Genomic DNA, 18,594 nt, shown 5'->3' with positions numbered 1-18,594 from the left:
CGGTGCCCCGGCTGCGGCCCTCCGGCCTCGGGCAGCTCGGCCGAGCCCGCGGAGCCGCGTCCCTCGGGGCTGCGGGGCTGAGCCCCGGGCTGAGCCGCCGCCATGGGCAAGAGGCAGCACCAGAAGGATAAGATGTGAGAGGGGCGTGCGCGGGGGCGGGCCGGGCCGGGCCGGGGAGGGCTCGGGGCCTGCAGGGAGAGCTCGGGGCCTGCAGGGAGGGCTCGGGTTCTTGGGGTGGTGTCGGGGGTTCGTGGGCGGGGGGAGCTGGGGGTGGCCCGGGGGGCTGTGGCTGCCGGTGAGTGACCCCCCGGAGTGACCCCCCCGCTCTCTCGGCAGGTACATCACGTGTGCGGAGTATACGCAGTTCTACGGGGGCAAGAAAGCAGGTAAAGGGGTGGTGGGTGCCCCCCACACTGACTGAAGCGGGGTCAGTGGATTCGGGGTGGCTGCTGAAGTGAGCAGGGCATCCTTCGGGTTCTGCAGGGGGTCTGGGCTCTTCTGAACCCCGGGGCTGTGCAGATGGGGGTCCTAACATTGGTGGTGCTAATGGCAACGGCAGAACCATAGAATCATAGAGTCGCTGACTGGTTTGGGTTGGAATCATAGAATCACAAACTGGTTTGGGTTAGAAGGGACCTTAAAGATCACCTAAATCCCCCCCACTTGCTTTGGCAGGGACACCTCCCACTAGACCAGATTGCTCAGTCTCATCCAACCAGGCCTTGAACACTTTTAGGGATGGGGTTTCCACAGCAAGAAACAGGAGGTTTAACAGCCAGATGATCCATGCCTGCCTTCAGGTCCTGTGCCCACGAGTAGGGCTGGTCTCAAAGGTGGCTACGGTGTTAATCATCAGCTTTACAGTCAGTGCTGTCAGTCTGTCAGACCTTTTTTGACTTTTTTCTGATTATGTAATTTCAGTTGAGAGCGTTCTTGTGCTCTGCAGAACCCTCATTTTAGTTAGTTTTGCAAGGTCTACTGTATCCTTGTCATCAGTAAATTTGCCACAATCTGTGTACCAAAATGAACTTTCAATTGTTAGTCACCTAGAATACTATGTATTTATTCAAGTCCTGTTGTTCTTGTTTGTTTGTTTGTTTTTTCCCATAAACAGACCTTCCACGAACTAATTTTAGACGTTTGTCATTTGATCACTGCAGGTAAGCCAACAGATTTACATTATCATTTTTAAATGACCCATCTATTCATCAGTCTGTTGATGGTGAACTATTACAGAAGCCATGTTCCTCTGAGGAAGTTACTTTCATTGACTTGTGCCTGCTGTGATAGTAACGTGGCAAGAAAAAATTCAGTAAGAGCTGAAGCAATAGTTATACTTTCCATTATTGATGTCTGCAGAGTTGAATCTGATGGCTAAACTAAGTGAAAAAGTAATTTAGAGCAATTATTGCTTACATTCTAGTCCTTCAAGTCTGTGTAATCCAGGTTTGAAATCACTTTTCCATGGTCAGAATATGCTTGGTCAACCATTCATCTTTCTGAGGCAGTGATTAGATAGACTGAAGCAATATTTATGCTAATTTATTGTATTTATATTTTACTACTTGAAGTGCTAGAGTGAAATAAGTGAGTTGGTAGAGGTGGGTTACAAATCCTCATGTAAATCAAGTAGTTCAGGAAGTTAATATCCACTTGTACAAATTGCTGCTGCCTGGATAAAAGCTGGGTGGGTATGGAAGCATCCCTGACAGGAGGTGCTGAATGTGATTGCCACCTGCTCCCTAGCCCATTTCAGTGCCAAGACAGTGAATATTTCTGCTTGAACCATCTTTTGTGCTGGTGGGGCCAGACATGGTAGTGGGAAATGTTGCAGCAGCTGCCCCTGTGGCTGTGAGTGCTGGCAGCTACAAGTGACTGGACTGCAGCAGTTCCATTCACAGATTTTGTTGTTAACCTAATTTATGTAGAATCAGGTAGTGGGAATTGGCAGCCACTCAGTGTTTTCATTGGTATAGACCTTGCTTTAATGTGTAAGTGAATCAGCAAAACAGTATTTGCTTCTGTCATTGTGATTTCCAGCTGATTTTGCTAAAGGGAATTTGTGCTTTTCCTTCTAGTTTGTCTCTGCAGCCATTTGAGTACCCAGTTTGCACACCAGATGGGACAGTCTTTGACATACTGTAAGTTACTGTCTGTACTTTACTTTTGTGTTGCTCAGCTGCTTAGTTACAGCTGTGTAGCCATCATTTGGTCTTAGCAATTTGAAAAAATACTCATGCCCATTAAAAAGAACAGATTTCTGATATCCCTTCTATTTTCAGGAGCATTGTTCCTTGGATAAAGAAATACGGAACAAATCCAATCACAGGAGAGGTAAGTAGTGATGGGTGCATTCACATGATGTGCTTCTCTTATGTGTTTGTTCATTTTCCTGTTTAATATGTGGGAGAAACAAAAATGCCTAAATAAAAGGCAAAGCAGTTAAATGGGAGTGCTTTTTTGAGATCAGCTTTCTACATTGAAGTTAGTGTAGAGATTTATTAGGGATCTCCTTTTAGCTTAAAAAAAAAAAAAAGGGCTTCTAGATTTGAAACCTACTGTCTCCTCACTGTGATCCTGCTAATGGTCTTTGTGGTAGAAAATAATCAGCCTCACACTGTGTGTGGAAGAAAGAGAAAAGCATTATATATATATATATATTTTTTTTTTTTTTTACATTGGATTGTAAATAATATGGCAGAGGAAATATGCAGTTCATTTATATAAAATCCCAAGGTTTCTTGCCTTTCTTACAGGCATGGCATAATTAAAATCTGTGTAGATGGAAATACAAGCTCTTTTGTTACTGCTAGTGATGCCCAGAAAGGCTGACTAGTCAGTGCTGGAAAAGGCTCTGTAGTGCTGCCTCCTGTGAGCAGAACTGTGGGCTGGCAAGCTTACCTCTCCATCTGTGGTTAAACTTGGAAGTTTCCTAACCAAGGTGTGCTTGGCTATATGCAGATTAGAGATTAATAGGTGATACTATGAATGGTAAACTTAAACTGAAAAATCTTTTGAGTTATCTGGACAATAGATTTCAGAAAGCTTCTGACCTGCCTCTGTCGTGATAGTTCAGTGTGAGACTGGGATTTCACACTTATGATCAGCTTCAGTGGTTTTTCCCCACCCTTTTTTTTTTTTTTTTTTTTTTCTCCATAAATGCTGGTTGTGAAGGGATACTTTCTGTAGTAGTGTGGAGTTGTAAAACACCAGATAAATATGAAATACTGGAAATATTTAATTGTTGGAATTATTTTTTTTCTGGTGTGTTAAAAGGGAATGCATTGTTTGTGAAGGCAGAGAGGAAAATTTTGAACAGAAATTGATCTATTGAACCTTGTCTTAGCCTTCAGTAAGTGCAGTTACTTTCCCGAGCATTAGGTGGCAGGCAATGCACAGGATTGTTGCTTGGCTTGCAGATGGCTTTGTGGGATGAGATTACCTTTGAACATCTTGTGTTTGATTAAAGATTTTCCCAGCAGAGAGATACGAGGAGAAACTAAATACAGATGCAGCATTCCAGACTCTGAGCACGAGCTGAGTCTGAGACTCACTATCCCCATCATAGCAAACTGCAGGTGTGTTTGTGTGATGGAGAGATGATTGAAGGTCTTTCTTCAAACATGAACAGGCCAATGTATTGTTGAGAAGGAATGGAATTACAGTTATTTCATTTGTTTTCCCCAGCCTCCCACCACCTTCCTGCTCTGTGCATTTGTTGGGAGCTTTGGGGTGCTGCCAGGTGAATTTTTTTTTCCCTCAGAGCAGCTCCACGACACCTGTTCTCATTTCAGACTGTGAAGCGTGTTGTAGTTTAAAATTACTGTGGGTAAATGCTAAGCAAGAAGTGTAATGTGCCTGGCAGTGTAACACTGTAATGTGTCTCTGGTGTAACATGGAGAAGGGAGGTTGTGCAGAAGGTACTTGGTGGAACATAAATGCTCAAATAAAGTCTGAGATCTATTTGTTTACCCAGACTTGTGCTTCTGTAGTTGACCTGCAGTGCACCTCCAGCTCTCCTCAACATGCATCCCATTTTCCTCTGTGTTGCTCAGTTTAGGGAGCCTTTTTTCTTCCCTTGTATTCAGAGGTGGGCTAGTGCTGAACAGCTCTGTCCTCCATGGGACAAAGGCATTCAGAGCGCTTGGAAGAAAAAGGAGATGCTTGCTCTCTAGAACAGCACACAGCTCTGCTGAATCCATCCCTGTAGAACTATAAGTTGAAGAGTGGGGTTGAAGGAAGTGTTGTAGTTTAGCCCTTGTTTCTCAGAGGGCTAGCTCTGCTTTACAGAAGGGAAAGATGGTGTTTAGCAGGAAGGGGGTGCTGGCACAGGGCAGGGTATCTGGCATAGGAAGTCAGTGAGTTGAGCTTGGCCATCTCTAGACTGTACTGCCCTCTGTTTAACCTGTCCTTGTGTGTGTACCCTCTGTTACTTGTACAGCTTACTCATTGTGGAAACCAGAAAATATTTTCTCTAATGAGTTGGTGACTTAATAGGACTCTGAGTTTGTTTAAAGAGGAGTTGAGCCAGATTAGCTGCAGTGCCATGTTTTTTATGGGGACTTGTGAAGTAACTTTGCCGAGATTGATGATCCGTCATTGGTGATGAGGCTCTGGAGAATTTTTCCTTTTTTTTTTGTCCTGAAGTTAAAAATTATAATTAAATCCTCTGTGGCTTGTCCTTCTGTATTTATGGTTTGCTACAGGCCAAATGTTTTGGAGAAGTCAATAGGCTACTTGGAAGCAGAGTTGTTAATGGTGCACTCCTGGTACTCACTAATTCTGTCTAGCTGTCTTGTTTCTGAAGTGGGCTCCTCAGTGGAGAACTGGAGAGCCCTGCAATCGTTAATGTATTGGTCTCCACAGTGCTCCCAGGGGGTAGCACTGTGCTAGTCCTGTATTAATTGGATGTTTGTGAACTGATCTACAAGGGACTTCTCTGTTTTTTTCTGAGTCTCAAACTATAGGACCAGCCTTCCTTTTTAAAGATGTTTTGCAATGCCAAGATGACAATTATTCTTAGATATATTTTATTTATTTATTTATTTATTTATACTTTCCTTCCTTATACTTCCTAATGGTTTATTTTTACTTGCTTTTTCAAACATTCCCCTGAGGTGCAGTCCATTTAGGAGAAAAAAGTCACCTTTGTCTTTTGTCTAGAGTTTTCCATGAGCTATTCCAGAAAGTAGCTTTGAATTATTTTTTCCCCTTTTTAATAATGCTTTGCTGTAAAAAATGCTTCTGTTACTGCACCAATAATTTTGGAAGAAACTGTGAATCTCTTGCAGCTGAGTTACAGCCTGTCAGACGGCATTGGCTTATTTAATTTTTTTGTCAGCTTTGTCAGGACACTGCCCTAGCTTATGTTTACATGAAAATTGCATAAAATAGAGGGAAGAGTCATAGTTATCTCATTCCTTTTTACTGAGAACAGCACTTTGGCTTCTTGGGCTTGCAGATAGTTGCAAGCTTGCCAAAACATTTCATGTAGCAGTGATATGACAGCAGTGACCAGCATGCCCACACAAGTCAGCCAGCTGGGCTCAGGACTACCTGTTTCCAAGAAATGAGATTGGTCACAGCATGTCTGGTTTGTTGGAATCTCAAATATGAACAGATGATAGATCTGCATGAAGGCAGCAGAGTGCCTTTTGACAGGAATTTTAAGGAATTCCATTCTTTGTTGCATAGATATATGTGGGCTGAACTATTTTTCTCTTTTGCACTGTGATGTTTCTGATATAGGTACCTACTTTTTTTCACTCTGGTTTGGTAGCATTCTAACTGCATGTGGACAGGCCAGACTATTGTGGTGTACTTCAGCTCCATTCGAGACTGGCTCTGTATCCTTGGGCAAATATCTCTCCCCTTATCCCAAAAATAGCTATGGTGTTTTGTCCCTTGTTCCCGCTTTTCTCTGGGAATTTGTTTCTTCCAGGCAGTTGAAAGTTGGTTCATCTCTTGTGTTTGCTTCTAAGGCTTTAGTGCAAAGTCTATTTTGTGAGTGTTTTAAGTGCATTTGCTTTAAAACTGGTAGAGGGTTCTTGTGAGAATTGTCTGTGCACTCTTCAGAGCAAACTAAAACCCATGTCTCTGCTGATCCTGCAGAGCCCAGAGAGGCAGCCCTAGTGTTAGGGGCCACGTGCAGCTGTTGCATCTGTCTGCCTTGAAGGGCTAACAGGATTCAGTTGAGTTCTTTTAGCTTGGGTTTAAGTTATGTCTAAGAGACCAGGGGATGCTGTGTGGTGGATGTATTAGAGTAGGAGTCACATTTCTGTTGTGCCCTGTCTCATGCAAGGTTAGGATCTAGACCTACAGACCAGAGAGAGCTTTTTCCTAAGTGCTTCTTACTAGGCTAAATAGGAAAATTTTTATACATTCTGAGGATTTTTTTGCGGTTGGGAAAACCTTTTGCTTGAGCTGCCTTTGAAGATAACTGCATAAAGGAGTCTTGGGCATATAAAGAAGCAGTAGAAGGCACAGCCACTACATGGAAAATGAGGACTAGCTTTGGAGTTGGCAGGCTGAAAATCACTGGGTTTTCCCAGTAGGACCATCTGCCTTCTTAAAAGAGAATGTTGTACCCAAAGTTTTGCTCTGTGTACAAGATAAATATTTGCTATTGTTCTTCCACACTCTTAATCCTGTATTTACCAAATAAAAATTACTTGAGGTGAGGTTATGACTACTGTGATCAAATAATTGTGGTGGTACAGCTGCCTTCCTCATAGAGTAAGCCTGTCTGATCCATGCTTTGGAGCACCCAGAGAACTCACATCTTGTACCTGTGATGCCCTGTAGCAATAACAGAGCCTGTAGTGGACACCTGCTCCCTCCAGCACTGCACACTTAGGAATGTAAGCAGTGCCCATTTTCTAATTGTTTGCTTGAAATGAGGTTGGTAGAATAATTCTTGGCTGAATAATGACAGGCACTTTCAAAACCAGTTAACTCCTCACACGAAAAAAGAAAAATAGCACTGAAGTCTGTAATTTCAAAACTTTGGAAAGTCATTCTTAAATACATTTCTTACATGCGTTTATCAGCTAATTCTTCTACCAAATGCTGGTGGCAATAGTTACTTCATTTGATTGTGAAAGCATGATTCCTTTTCAATTAAATTAACTAGATTTCAGTCAGTCTCACAGAAATCAGTTGCTGGTCTTGCAGTGAGAGAAGCTTGCTGACCAGGTTAATGGAGAGGATATGGAGATGATTACTTTTTTTTACCACTGAATTTATTAATCCCACTTTATAAACAAACAGCACATTTTTCTGCACTAAAAAAGTCTTTAGCTGTCTAAATAAGGGAAATCCTGCCTGAAAAGGATGCAGAAATTAGAGCAAAGGTCAAACTTCCTTAAACATAAATGTTTTTACCATGCATGTATTTTGAAAGCACAGATACAGAAATAAAAAACACTGATAATTGTGTCTTCACCCAAGAAGTCAGCACAGTGACAAAGAGGACATAGGTTTTTTTTCTTCTTTTGCAGTATTCCAAATAAAGAAACTGCATCTTGTCGGGAGTGTGAGAAGTACCAAGTACTGTAGGAACAGATGTTAAAGTACAGGTTAAGTTTCAGCCAAAGCTTTATAGTTCTCTGCAGATTGCTCCCCACCTCTGTCATATAATCAGTGCTGGGCCCATGTGTTTCAGGAACAAGTGCCTGTAAGTGGGTCACATGAGGTTTGCACGTGTCTGAATCAGAGGTGGAGAGATCAAGACCACAAACAAAACTTATCCAACATTGAGTTGAGTGGAATGGGTCTCTAGCTTGAACAGGGGAGAGGACGAGTTCAAGTTTCATGTGACCTGAGTTGGCTAAATCAACAGTCACCATGGCTTTTAACTCTGTTCAGATGGTCTGCCATAATTTACTGCAGGTTGCTGCTTTAATTGTGTTATTCCAGGTGTGTTTCTAGATAATGAGCAGCAAATAATGGATGTCATCAGACAAGGATCTGTGGTTTGAAGGTCACCTCTTTAATGCCAGCATAGCAGTAGCTGCTGTTGGAATACATTGTCAGGAAAATGTAATAGCTGTAGATAATGTTCAATGGGATGCATTTTTAGACAGCTCGTCTAGACCTTTCTGCAGCATGGTAGTAATACTACCTTAGGATTTTATGGTCTTCTAAAGATGGCACACTGCAGCAGGAAGCAGATTCTCCTTGTGACTTTTCATTTTTTTCTCATGAAAAGTATTCTTTGCACTTTCTGTTTCCAAATAGGTTAGGTTTACTCTGGACATTTTCATTTTTTGTCTAATTACAAACTAGTAGAGAGGAAAAGGCTGTGCAGCCCTCTGTAGGCAGGCTATCTCCACATCTGTTTTCCATATCTAGAGTGTTAGGACTATCTAATTAAGAGCAAAATAGTTTGAACAATGGAGATATTTTTAATTATACAGAAAAATTCAGGAGTGAAACATTTCCCTCCTTTCATTGTTTTGGGTTGGGTTTTTTTCCCAACATCAAAGGACAGCACCTGAAATCCAAGTAGTCTGCTATGTTTTCTCTGTGGGGCTTTGGAACTGAGTGATGATTTAGGTGGATCAGTAACTTCAGATCTCATTTGGCTGTAGCATGACTGATGTCAAAATGAGAATTTAAGTTCTTCTTTAAGGAATGCTTTTCACGTACCTGTCAGAAGAAGCTGGCACATCTTCAGCTTTGAAATTGAAGTTTATTTATGAATTTGTCCAATGCAACTCAGTCAAGTCTTCAGGTATTGCATAGGTTTAAATGTCAATGGCCCCTTTTTTCCCCCCTTTTGTTAAACTTGCCATATTTTTTCCTCTACATTTGAAGTGAAGGAGGGAGATTCTGTTCTTGTTTATTTGTAAGAAATGTTTCAGTGAGAAGTGAAAATACAGTGTAGTTCTGGGTGAGTAATAGGTCATTACAGAGCAGAGAACAAAGCATACAGAAATAAAACCAAGGGAAGCTTTATTGTTCAAAAAATGATTCAGACAAATCCCACTTAGTTGGTTTTCATGTGTAGCAGAAGGAAGGGTGAGATGGTCAGAACAGAAAACTGGAAGACTCTCTGATGTCTGCAGCTCTCTCTCAGGCTGCTTTGCAAACTGTCTTGAACCGCTTTGCTTTCTGCCTGCCATGACTGCTGAGAGGTTCTTCTGGTGTTTTTTCCTCTGATAGATATCTTCTGAAAATCTTGGGTTTGACCAGCTTAGTCTTTTGTATGTGTGCCAAGATTGTGCCCCTGTCTCTTAGTGTTTACAGCTGTGTATTCAGTTCAGAGGAATTCAGTGTTTTTTTGACAGTTTCTTGCTGGGACATGTATTTTCCTGTCAGATGTTCTTCTGCCTTCATGTTCTCTATACTCTAAATCGTCACAGTTGTCCTTCTCCATATCTGTTTAATTTATCTTCTTTGAGCAGAGTTAGTCTTAACCATACACAGTAAATGCTGAGTGAATGCCTGGTGCAGTGGTGGGAATATTTTCTAATCTCCTCCTGAAATACTTCTATAATACTTTGCTGTATTATTACACATGATAGTGTAAGACAGAAAACAGTTTCAGTGTATGTGTTGAGACATGAAGGGTGCTTTCAGAATATGATAATCTGTTGCATTTTTTCTTGGTAGCTTGGGTCATTTCAGAAGCAGGTACTTTTATTTATAGATAAGAGTTAGCCAGGAGGAGCAGTGGTTTTTGCTTTTCCCTTTTTTTGGTTTTTGTTTGTTGTTTGTTGGGGTTTTTTTGTTGTTTCCAGTTGGATGTTGCTGCCAGTATTTCTGTGGTCTGTATCAGGCTTTCAGGCACGAGTGGTTACAGCCATCATCATTAAGCATCTGTCTCCAGGTGCATTTTTGTCTGGGGCAGCAGACACAGGCTGCTGCTCAAATGCCCAGAATCCCCTTTGAATGAGATGAACTCTTCAGTATGCAGCAACTGAACCGTGTTGTCTTACCTCATTTGCTTCAGAAATTATTAGCTTTTAGTCAACAGCTGAAATGAGTTAATATTTGACTAGTGACCATATATTTTCAAGGCCCCTGGATAGAAACATATGAGGACATGATTTCTGCCCAGAGGAATGATCAGAAAGTCATGTGTCATAAATGGAAATGGTCATAACACACAGGAAGGGTCAAGTGGATGAAGGTCCCAGTGAGGCTGATGACCTGGAGATGACTCCTTTTTTGCTGGGTTTTCTGAAACTTTCTCACTCTCCTTTGTTACTGGTGGATAGTTGGTTGTGTCTCTTCCAAAGCTGTGCCTATGTGTTTCACAGCAGTGCAGCCAGCACCAGGAAGAGTTAGCCTTTATCAATCCTGAAAGAGGGATTTATTTTTCAGTTCCCTCTATCTTTGGGAGACAGTGAGGGTGAAGAAGATGAGATTTGCCTAGATTTAGTGTTCAAGTGCTGTATAAAAGCAGGTGTCACTGGCCAAGCTGCTATGCCTCCTTCACACCTTGCTGATGGGAATTGTGGTGATGGGCTGTGTTCTACCCAGTAAACCAGTTCTGGACACAGGTAGATAAATGTGTCTAGCATTATTCCTAATGCATTATTTCCCTTACAGCAAAAAGTATGTACATCTAGGTTTTACAGACTGAACAGATGGTCTCTTTCTTGCCTTTTCCTTGTTTTGGAGGAAGTATGCACTTTGGATGGGGTTTTGTGATTGTGACACTTGAAAAACTAGCAGCTGTGAGACGCTTTAGCATTAAATGAGATGCAGCATGAGGTTTCCCACAGATCCTCACTTCCTGGTTTTCACTAAAATTGGAGATTAGCTTTTTGATACTTATGCAAAGTTTTATTTTCCATTAATCTTGTGGGTCTCTGGATTGATAGACTTCTGACTGCATTAGGACTCCAAGTTTAACCTCGCACAGGGAACTACGCGTCCTTTTCTGTTAATGTGCTCTTTGATAGAGCAACGTTATTGCTGGTATCTGTGAGCCATATGTGTTATCAAGCATATCTTTATGATTCTCTGGACAAGGCTTTGGTGACCATATGGTGTCAGTTTAATTAAAGTTTAAATATGGAAATACAGTGGTCTGGAAGTGTGTAATGGAGGATCTTTTGAGTCCATTTCCATGCCAGTTCAGTAGTAGATGAAAGCTGCAGTTAAACAGCAGCTTCATCTAAGAATGTGATAAATATCTAGCATTTTTGCTATTGGACTGAACATAGAAGCGATACCTTGAATCATGAGAATATTTTGGCCCCTTGGCTGCTGACCCCACATTTTTCATTTTATATGAAACTACATGAAGATGGGTTATCTTTTTAAAACAGTGCTGCTGTTTCCAATTACATTCCCATAATGTAGACTTGTTGAGGATTTCTGGTGTCTTTTATCATCATTAAATCCATTTACAAGATCTGAAAGAAATAACATTATCCATGGAGTTACTCCAGTACTATTCATTCAATTCATATCCCCATCTTTCTTGGAGGTTTTATAGCAGGGAAAATTGTAAAAGGGCTTCTTAAAATGTCAAGTTGTGTACAAAGAGTACCAGGTCTTGTCTTCAAAGGAACTAAAGAATTTAATACAAAATTAAATTGAAAGAAGACATTGTGTTTTAATATTGGTATATATATGGTTTGGCTTTTTCTTCTGTTTGAGGTAACTCTGTGTTGCTTATTTTGGTGGGATGAGAACCTACCAAGTAGCCATACCAGCACAGGCTGATTTTGTCCTGGTGTTGTTAGCCAGTTCAGACATGACACATTATTTTTTTCCCCATAATAGCTTCACTGGATTATGGTGTGTTCCTGGCAGAGGCCACTCGGAAGTGTGTCCAATCCCCAACTTTTGAACATTTTAACACTAACTCAGTTACTGTTGATAGAGCAGGAAAGTCTGTATTTACTAAATACAACCCTTGCTGCACGTCACCAACTCTACCCATGTGTGGGTGGAGAAAAAAATGAGCCCATTTTGATTGCTTTTCAGGCTGGTATGTATCCAACAGGGTCAGAGCCTCATTAACAAGAAGAACATGCAGCCACAGACCAAAGAGGTTCAGAGAGTGTAACTAATGGCTGTGTGGGGATTGTAGGTCATATCTTCACAAGACACAGGGTGATGACAGTGGGTGATTTAATTCGAAACAATCGGCGCGCTTCATCCTCGAGCTGCCACAGTGCCCCACTAACCTACGCATGGGAATAACCTCTGCTTTGGGTATCAATAAAGGGTGCTGCCCTTTGGGATCCCGCAGGAGCAAGGGCTGGCAGCTGACAGATGAGAGCATGCAGAGCAGTGAGGCTTCTCGCTGCTGCAAGAAAGTAGGTCATGGCCAAAAGTAGCCTTGGCTGCCTTTGTCGGAGTGTGCCTGTGAGAGAGGAGTCAGCTGAGAAAAGAGCTTGCATGTATTGTGGGTTTGTTTTTTGAGCCCTTCCTTGCTGTGGAGCAGCTGGCACTACGTGCCGTGAAATGCATCTGCTTTCCAGTATTCTTGTATAAAATATTTTTAGAAGTGAGTATGCAGCTCTTATTTCTGCTTAGGGGAAGTGGTGCATGCTTGTGGCCTTTCATTTTCATTAAGAATTTAGAATTTTAATGACATCATGTGTTTTTAATAAACATTTTTTCCTTGCTTTCTTCACTGTAGATTGGCTGAAACTAGATGGTAGGTGTGTGTTGGGGAAACTCGGGTTGGAAATAGTTTTGAAATTAAGCTGTGTATGCAATATTTGAGCTCTCTTATGCTTTATTAGTAATAAGAAATACATGAAAACAAGCACTTTAACTCATTTTAGGACTCATTCACTCCTGCTGTCTCTTCTTGTGAAGGCTGATGCCTGTTTGTGGCATAATGGTCATTTCCATGGCAACAAACTATGTGATGTTGCTTGGAAAGCTTTGAGTTTTGATGGGGAATAAATAAAAGCAAATTCACCCACATGCAAGATAACCTTGCATATGAAATTAAGAAGTTGAGAGTGGAAAAAAAAAAAAAAAGAGGCAGGTGTTCTGTATCATGTTCTTTCATAGTTTCTTGTGTAACACGTAGGTCTTTCAAAACTGGACCTACTGAAGTCCTGGCATGCAGGCTGCGCTCTTTCCTCTGCTGTTGTCTGGTCTTGGCACTGAGCTGCCTTTGTGAGGTCATGGCAATTCTTAGCAGATCATTGCCTGGTTTTGCCCTTCTGATGCTCCAAAGTTCTCCTTCGACAAAACACTAAATCCCCCCTCTTGTCTTTCCATGCATTAGACATGTTAATCAGATTCTCCAGATATTTTTGAGGTGTTGCCCTCATTGTATTTCCCCTACATGTTTTCTCATGTACAGCTCTCAGTCCGTTTCCATCCTTTTTCATAAATACATTGCACAAACAACATCCTTTATCAGTAGTGGGAAGTTCCCTCCTGATACAGCATGGGAATGCTCGGGCACGAAGCTGTTGCCCGCTGAGCTGAAGTGCAGAGCTGCTCTGAAGGGCCTGAGCTGACATGCCAAGGTCACTTCTTCAACACAAGCTTGACAGCAGGCCAGTCTGCAGCAATAAAAGTTAGGAATGTTGATATGGTACTTCAATATAGAGTTCTCATCCTGGAAAAAGACTTCAGCAGTGCATGTATTTCAACTCCTATATGAAAATAATGTGTTTTCTTTTAATTTACTGTTGACATAAAAGACTGTTTAAGTGCTGGTCTCAGTGGGGAGCAGATGCCAGCATGACCAGCTGATGCACCATGAGTAACTGATGCTGAAAGTAATGTCTTCCCATATTATGGAGAGATAGGACCTGAAATACCATACTATTTTCCCTGGGTACGGAGTAAAAATCCGAGGGCTTGGCAGCACTTCTAACAATACATCACGCGTTGACAGATGGAACAGCACACTGCAGGTTTTCCTGCCTTTAGAGTCAGTACAGCAGTTTAGTCTGTCTTTTCCACTAAATTTCTGTCAAGGTATAAATCTGCATCTTAAATCATGCTCAACTGTTTCTTAGGGAAATGTTTCCATTTTTGTTTAAAGTTGATCTGTTCATATGTTTAAGGAACAGCACAGCTCTGCCAGGAGGGTAATTTAAAGGCCTTTCTTCAAATTAGCAATGTTTCCAGTGGTCGTATTTCTAAAGAAGCTTTTTCTGGAACGTAATTTTTGGGCTGTTGCACAACATGTGCACAGATGGATGCTGCTTTGTGTTAATAAGTTGTTTAGGTTGAACAGATCTGTCCAGGATCATATGTTCATTTTGGCAACTCTGCAGTTCCCCTACTATTTCTTTGACAATTTTTTCTAGTTAGAAGATAAATAAGTGAATAAAGCTCTGCATTCACTTAGTTCTTTCAGAAGATGCCATTGCCTTTGCTGTCATCAGCAGTGTGCAGATGTTGGGGTTTGGGTTGTTGGTTTTTTTGTTGTTTTTTTTGAGAATCCACTTAAAGAAAAACAGCAACTCTCTCCTTCCATTGCCTAACTAAATATAACCTAACCTGGCCTCCTCCTTTCCTTCCCATCTTATTCCTACAAACCCTCATTACTCTCTTGCTAATAAATTAAAGAAATAAGCCTGCCAGTTGGCTGAAAACAATTTGAGAAGTGCCCTCCTATAAACGAATGAGTCCAGCTGTCATAGTACTCTCTGAACCACAAATATGAATTTTGATGAGGCAGAAAAAGCCCACTGACTTAGTTTCTCATCATTTTGTTGTTGCTCTTTGCCATAATGATTGAAGTAGCAGTGTTGGCACTGCAGCTGGCAGATTGCCAGCCATAGCTGTTTATAAAAAGCTGTCTGGGTTATAAAAACCTCCCTAATCTGCTCAGGTGTGTGTTTTGAGAAGAGAATCAATTGTTTCTTTTGAAAGCCCTGTGCTATGTGTGCTTATAACCATCAATGTGGCAGTGAAACTGTCTCTGACAGCTGATCAAAGAGTTCGGTTGGTGTTTTTTTTTTAATCTGAGATCCTGACTCAGCCTTGCCGCTTTCTGAGCTGGACTTCATCTCCAGCTCGGTGCCCCCAGTCAGGTGTTACCTGGCTGTGCTGGTGGGGTGACCCCAGTGGTGGCACATCCTGCCATGCCACTGATGTGTCTGAATCACAGACTGACCTTATGCAATGTCTGGCATATGTGAACCTGCCCTCTCATGCTACCGAGGGCTCACTTATTTTGGGTGTGCTTGCAGCTTTTGTGTCTTAGGAAGGCTGTGGAGAGGCAGCAAGCAGCCTGATCGTTCAGAAGTATTTGCCAGACTAATAGCTCTTCTCTCCCTGTGTTAGAAGATCCCTCTGGAGTGAGGGCAGCAGAAAAATGTCATAGACATTTTATTTATCATTCTTATGATGAAGCATGAGTGAGCAGGAACTAGGTTAATTTGTGGTGTCCTCTCTGGAGTTGGAGAACGTTGCCCTCATTTTGTGCAGGACCTCCTGGCCTCGGCTGCCATCTTGGTTCATTCTGCTGTGGAATTGTTACCTAGGGATTGGCTGGGCCAGGATCCCTCCTGGGTTTCCCCTCATATCCCCAAGTGCCTCTCTGGAGAGTTCGTGCCTCTGTTTCTCTTCATTATTGCTAGTTGTCTCTTGTGGGTGCCACTACACATTTTCTGAAGCAAAAGGAAAACGACAGTTGTTTTAGAAAAGGTGGTGAGTTTGATTGTGGTGCTGGTTTGTTTTGGCGGGATTTTGGGTAGCAGGGGAAGGGCCCCGGGGGTGGCTCCGGGGAGAAGCTGAGGAGCTGCCCCAGCTCCGAACCCAGCCAAGGAGCCGTGAGAGGGACAATAGATGCGCCTCTGCCATTAACATACGAAAGAGCAGCTGTAACACCTGAGCAGAGCGAGCGGTTTAGGAAGAGGAGCTTGAGCTGCAGAGGCAGAGTGGTGGAGGTTGGGCTTTGTCCTCCTCATCCCAGAGTGTGTGAGGGGAGAGCTGAGTGAGCGGCCACGGGCTGGTTCTTTGCTGTCGTGTTGGGCCCAAGCCTCAACAATTGCCAAAATGGTTTGCTGACTTCATGGCTCTCATCAGAGGTCCCTTCTGAATCATCACCTCAGCAGAATCAAATCAGCAGCAGTGATTTTTGCTTCTTAGATTTTCATGCAAACTTCCCTTTCAGGGTTCTGATGCTTCAGACAACTTGCAAAACATTAACACTGATGTTACAGTTTCCTTTTGTTTAAATGGTTGGATTCTGTTGTGATTAATTTTTTTTAATGTTTCATTTTCTTCAGAAACTAGATGCCAAATCACTTATAAAGCTGAATTTTGCTAAGAACAGTGAAGGTAAGTGCAGTGATATTCTGTGGGTTCTCTGTTTTCTTAATGAGTGCCTTAATAAATTTTGGGTTGTCTTACTCATGGTAAAGTTACCTAGTTTGTGTTCTCTAAGATGCTTTTTATTTTTTGAGTAGAATAACTGCTTCTTATGAGTGACATGTTTACCTGTAAAGGTCCCTTACTGTTTTTCTTTACACTGGGGAGCTGTAAATTATTCAGCAATTTCACTTTAGTATAGCTGCTACTGCAGTAAGGTACTGTTTGCTGTAAGGAAAAATTTCAGAAAAGGCTAAATTTCTAGAATAAGTTATCTTTTTTCTAACTTGCTTATGGCAATATTTGCTATTTGCTTGGTTTTGAGCAACTTTTTGTTGATAAAAATGCATCAGACTTAAATGAACACATGGGGTTTCATGAATAACAGCGCACAAGAAAACAACCTTAGGTTTTATTTCTGCAGGGTTAAAGATACAGAATCTGCCATCTAAGAGAGGATGCTAGGAATAAAAGAGTGGAGATGAATTCATCTTTTACAAGGCAGATAATGATTTCTTTGAAATGAGTGGCAAGCATTAGGTGGGAATAAAATCCTGTAGTGTCTGTCACCTTATCTCACCAAAGTCCATAGACTACAAGGTTTTTTCTCTAGCTGATGGATTATTTCTTCTGCATTTTGTATTCCATCTGTCTCAAGAACAGGGTGTTAAAAAATGGTCAATAGTCACTATGGCCTAGATTTTTGAAAGATGCTGTGTCTCAAAAGCCTTTTCCTTGAAAAGGTGCGTGCTGCGTCATCAACAAGTCAAGGGAGAATGCAACAAAAGAAGAATAGTACAATGTTGCATTTCTGGCTAGCAGCAACATTTATTTAAATCTTAACATATAGACCGGTCGCTGAGTATGTAGCATCTTCTCTGTTCTCACCTGTTTGATAAAAAGGTCTTCAGATATTGCAGTTTCTTCTATTTAGGGATCCCTCCTTAGCCCAGTACCTTCTATCCAGATCAACAAGTGTGTGCCCTCAGCAGCTCTGCTTTTCCTTGAACTGCAAACATGGTGATTTGCTTTTTTTTATGCAGCCGAGTGAGACCTCACATTTTACCAGCATGTTTCTGTATCCACCAGTTGGGCCATACCCTGATGCCACTTCCCAAAATCCCCTTCTGAACTTTCTCTCAGTGCCTTGTGGCAATGGCTTTCCTACAGCTCTGATGGCATTGACAAAAACAGTCCTCAGTTTTTACTTGCATCTGTGTGCTGAAGGTCAGAGATCTTCCTCTGTCTGATCAGTTTTTGGTAAAAATGCTGCTTCTCCTGTCTTTGCAGTCACTGTGAGCAGTCTCTGCTCTGGTATTCCTGCTGGTTTTGGTTTTCAGATGGTAATTAGGAAAAAAGAATCAAATAGTCCCAACCTGTTTCAAAAGTCTCACCCAAGCCCCCAGGTCTAGCAAACTGATCAGGTATGAATAACTGATGCTGAGTAACAAATGCTGAGATCATCCAGACATTTTTCTTTTTCCTCATGCATTGCCTTCCTTCAGTTTCCTTGTTGTTGACATGCTTAAGATTTATGCTGACCCTCCTGGGAAAATTCACAGCTTGATTAGGGCAGAAGCTGGGTTCCTTACTGAATAACGTGTTCAGATTTAATGGCATTCTTCTTGCCACATTTGAATACAAAATGCTTTCCTCTCCTAAAAGCACAACAAATGCTTTGAACTTCTTTGTTGGAGGAGAGCTAAACTTTTATTCCTGGTAACAACACTGAAATTAGAGCACTGGGGATGTTACAAGGTACAGGCTCATGGTATCAATAGAGCTTTGATTACAACAATAATAATAATCTTGTGGTATTTCATAGATACCAAGGAAGTTGGTCAAAGTTCTGTGTTGTGGGATTGAAGGCAGTAGATTTAAAAACTTCATTTCTTGCTTCATAATTCTCTGAAGTATTACCTTTTCTATTTGGTGCCAAGGAATCAAAGTGTAGTTAAAGCATCATTAAATACACACTGAAGTTACACTTAGAAATCAATGCAAATATCCTTCAAAGGGATAATAGAAATTAACTATTTCAAAACAGTTGCATGAACTTCATGCCAAATTTAAATTTTTCCCCCTCCATCAGGTAAATACCACTGTCCAGTGCTGTTTACTGTATTCACCAATAACTCCCATATTGTGGCCATCAAGACAACTGGAAATGTGTTTGCCTATGAGGTAGGTTCTCTTTTGCATTTCATTATTAATATTTTATAATTGATGCATTTCATTCAATATCACAAAATGCTTTAGAAAGGTGGGTATGTTTTATTCTTGTTCTACATTGAGGAACATTAAAGTACAAGGAGATGAACTGACTTCACGAAT

The 18,594-nt window shown here is 41.5% G+C and overlaps 1 protein-coding gene across 1 annotated transcript in view; it reads left to right on the top strand.

Annotated features, from left to right (window-relative positions):
• The window catches only part of PPIL2 (peptidylprolyl isomerase like 2), a 69,281-nt gene continuing 50,687 nt past the window's right edge, over positions 1–18,594 (top strand). The window contains exons 1-7 of the mRNA XM_051634473.1: positions 1–134; positions 337–386; positions 1,115–1,160; positions 2,079–2,141; positions 2,283–2,334; positions 16,179–16,230; positions 18,353–18,444. Of these exons, the coding sequence (XP_051490433.1) occupies positions 103–134; positions 337–386; positions 1,115–1,160; positions 2,079–2,141; positions 2,283–2,334; positions 16,179–16,230; positions 18,353–18,444 (387 nt within the window). The 5' untranslated portion in view covers positions 1–102. The remainder of the gene's footprint in view (positions 135–336; positions 387–1,114; positions 1,161–2,078; positions 2,142–2,282; positions 2,335–16,178; positions 16,231–18,352; positions 18,445–18,594) is intronic.

Source organism: Apus apus, chromosome 16, assembly GCF_020740795.1.
Source record: "Apus apus isolate bApuApu2 chromosome 16, bApuApu2.pri.cur, whole genome shotgun sequence".
NCBI lineage: Eukaryota > Metazoa > Chordata > Aves > Apodiformes > Apodidae > Apus > Apus apus.
Note: the sequence above shows the minus strand (reverse complement) of the source record. Positions and strands in the feature narration are given on the sequence as shown.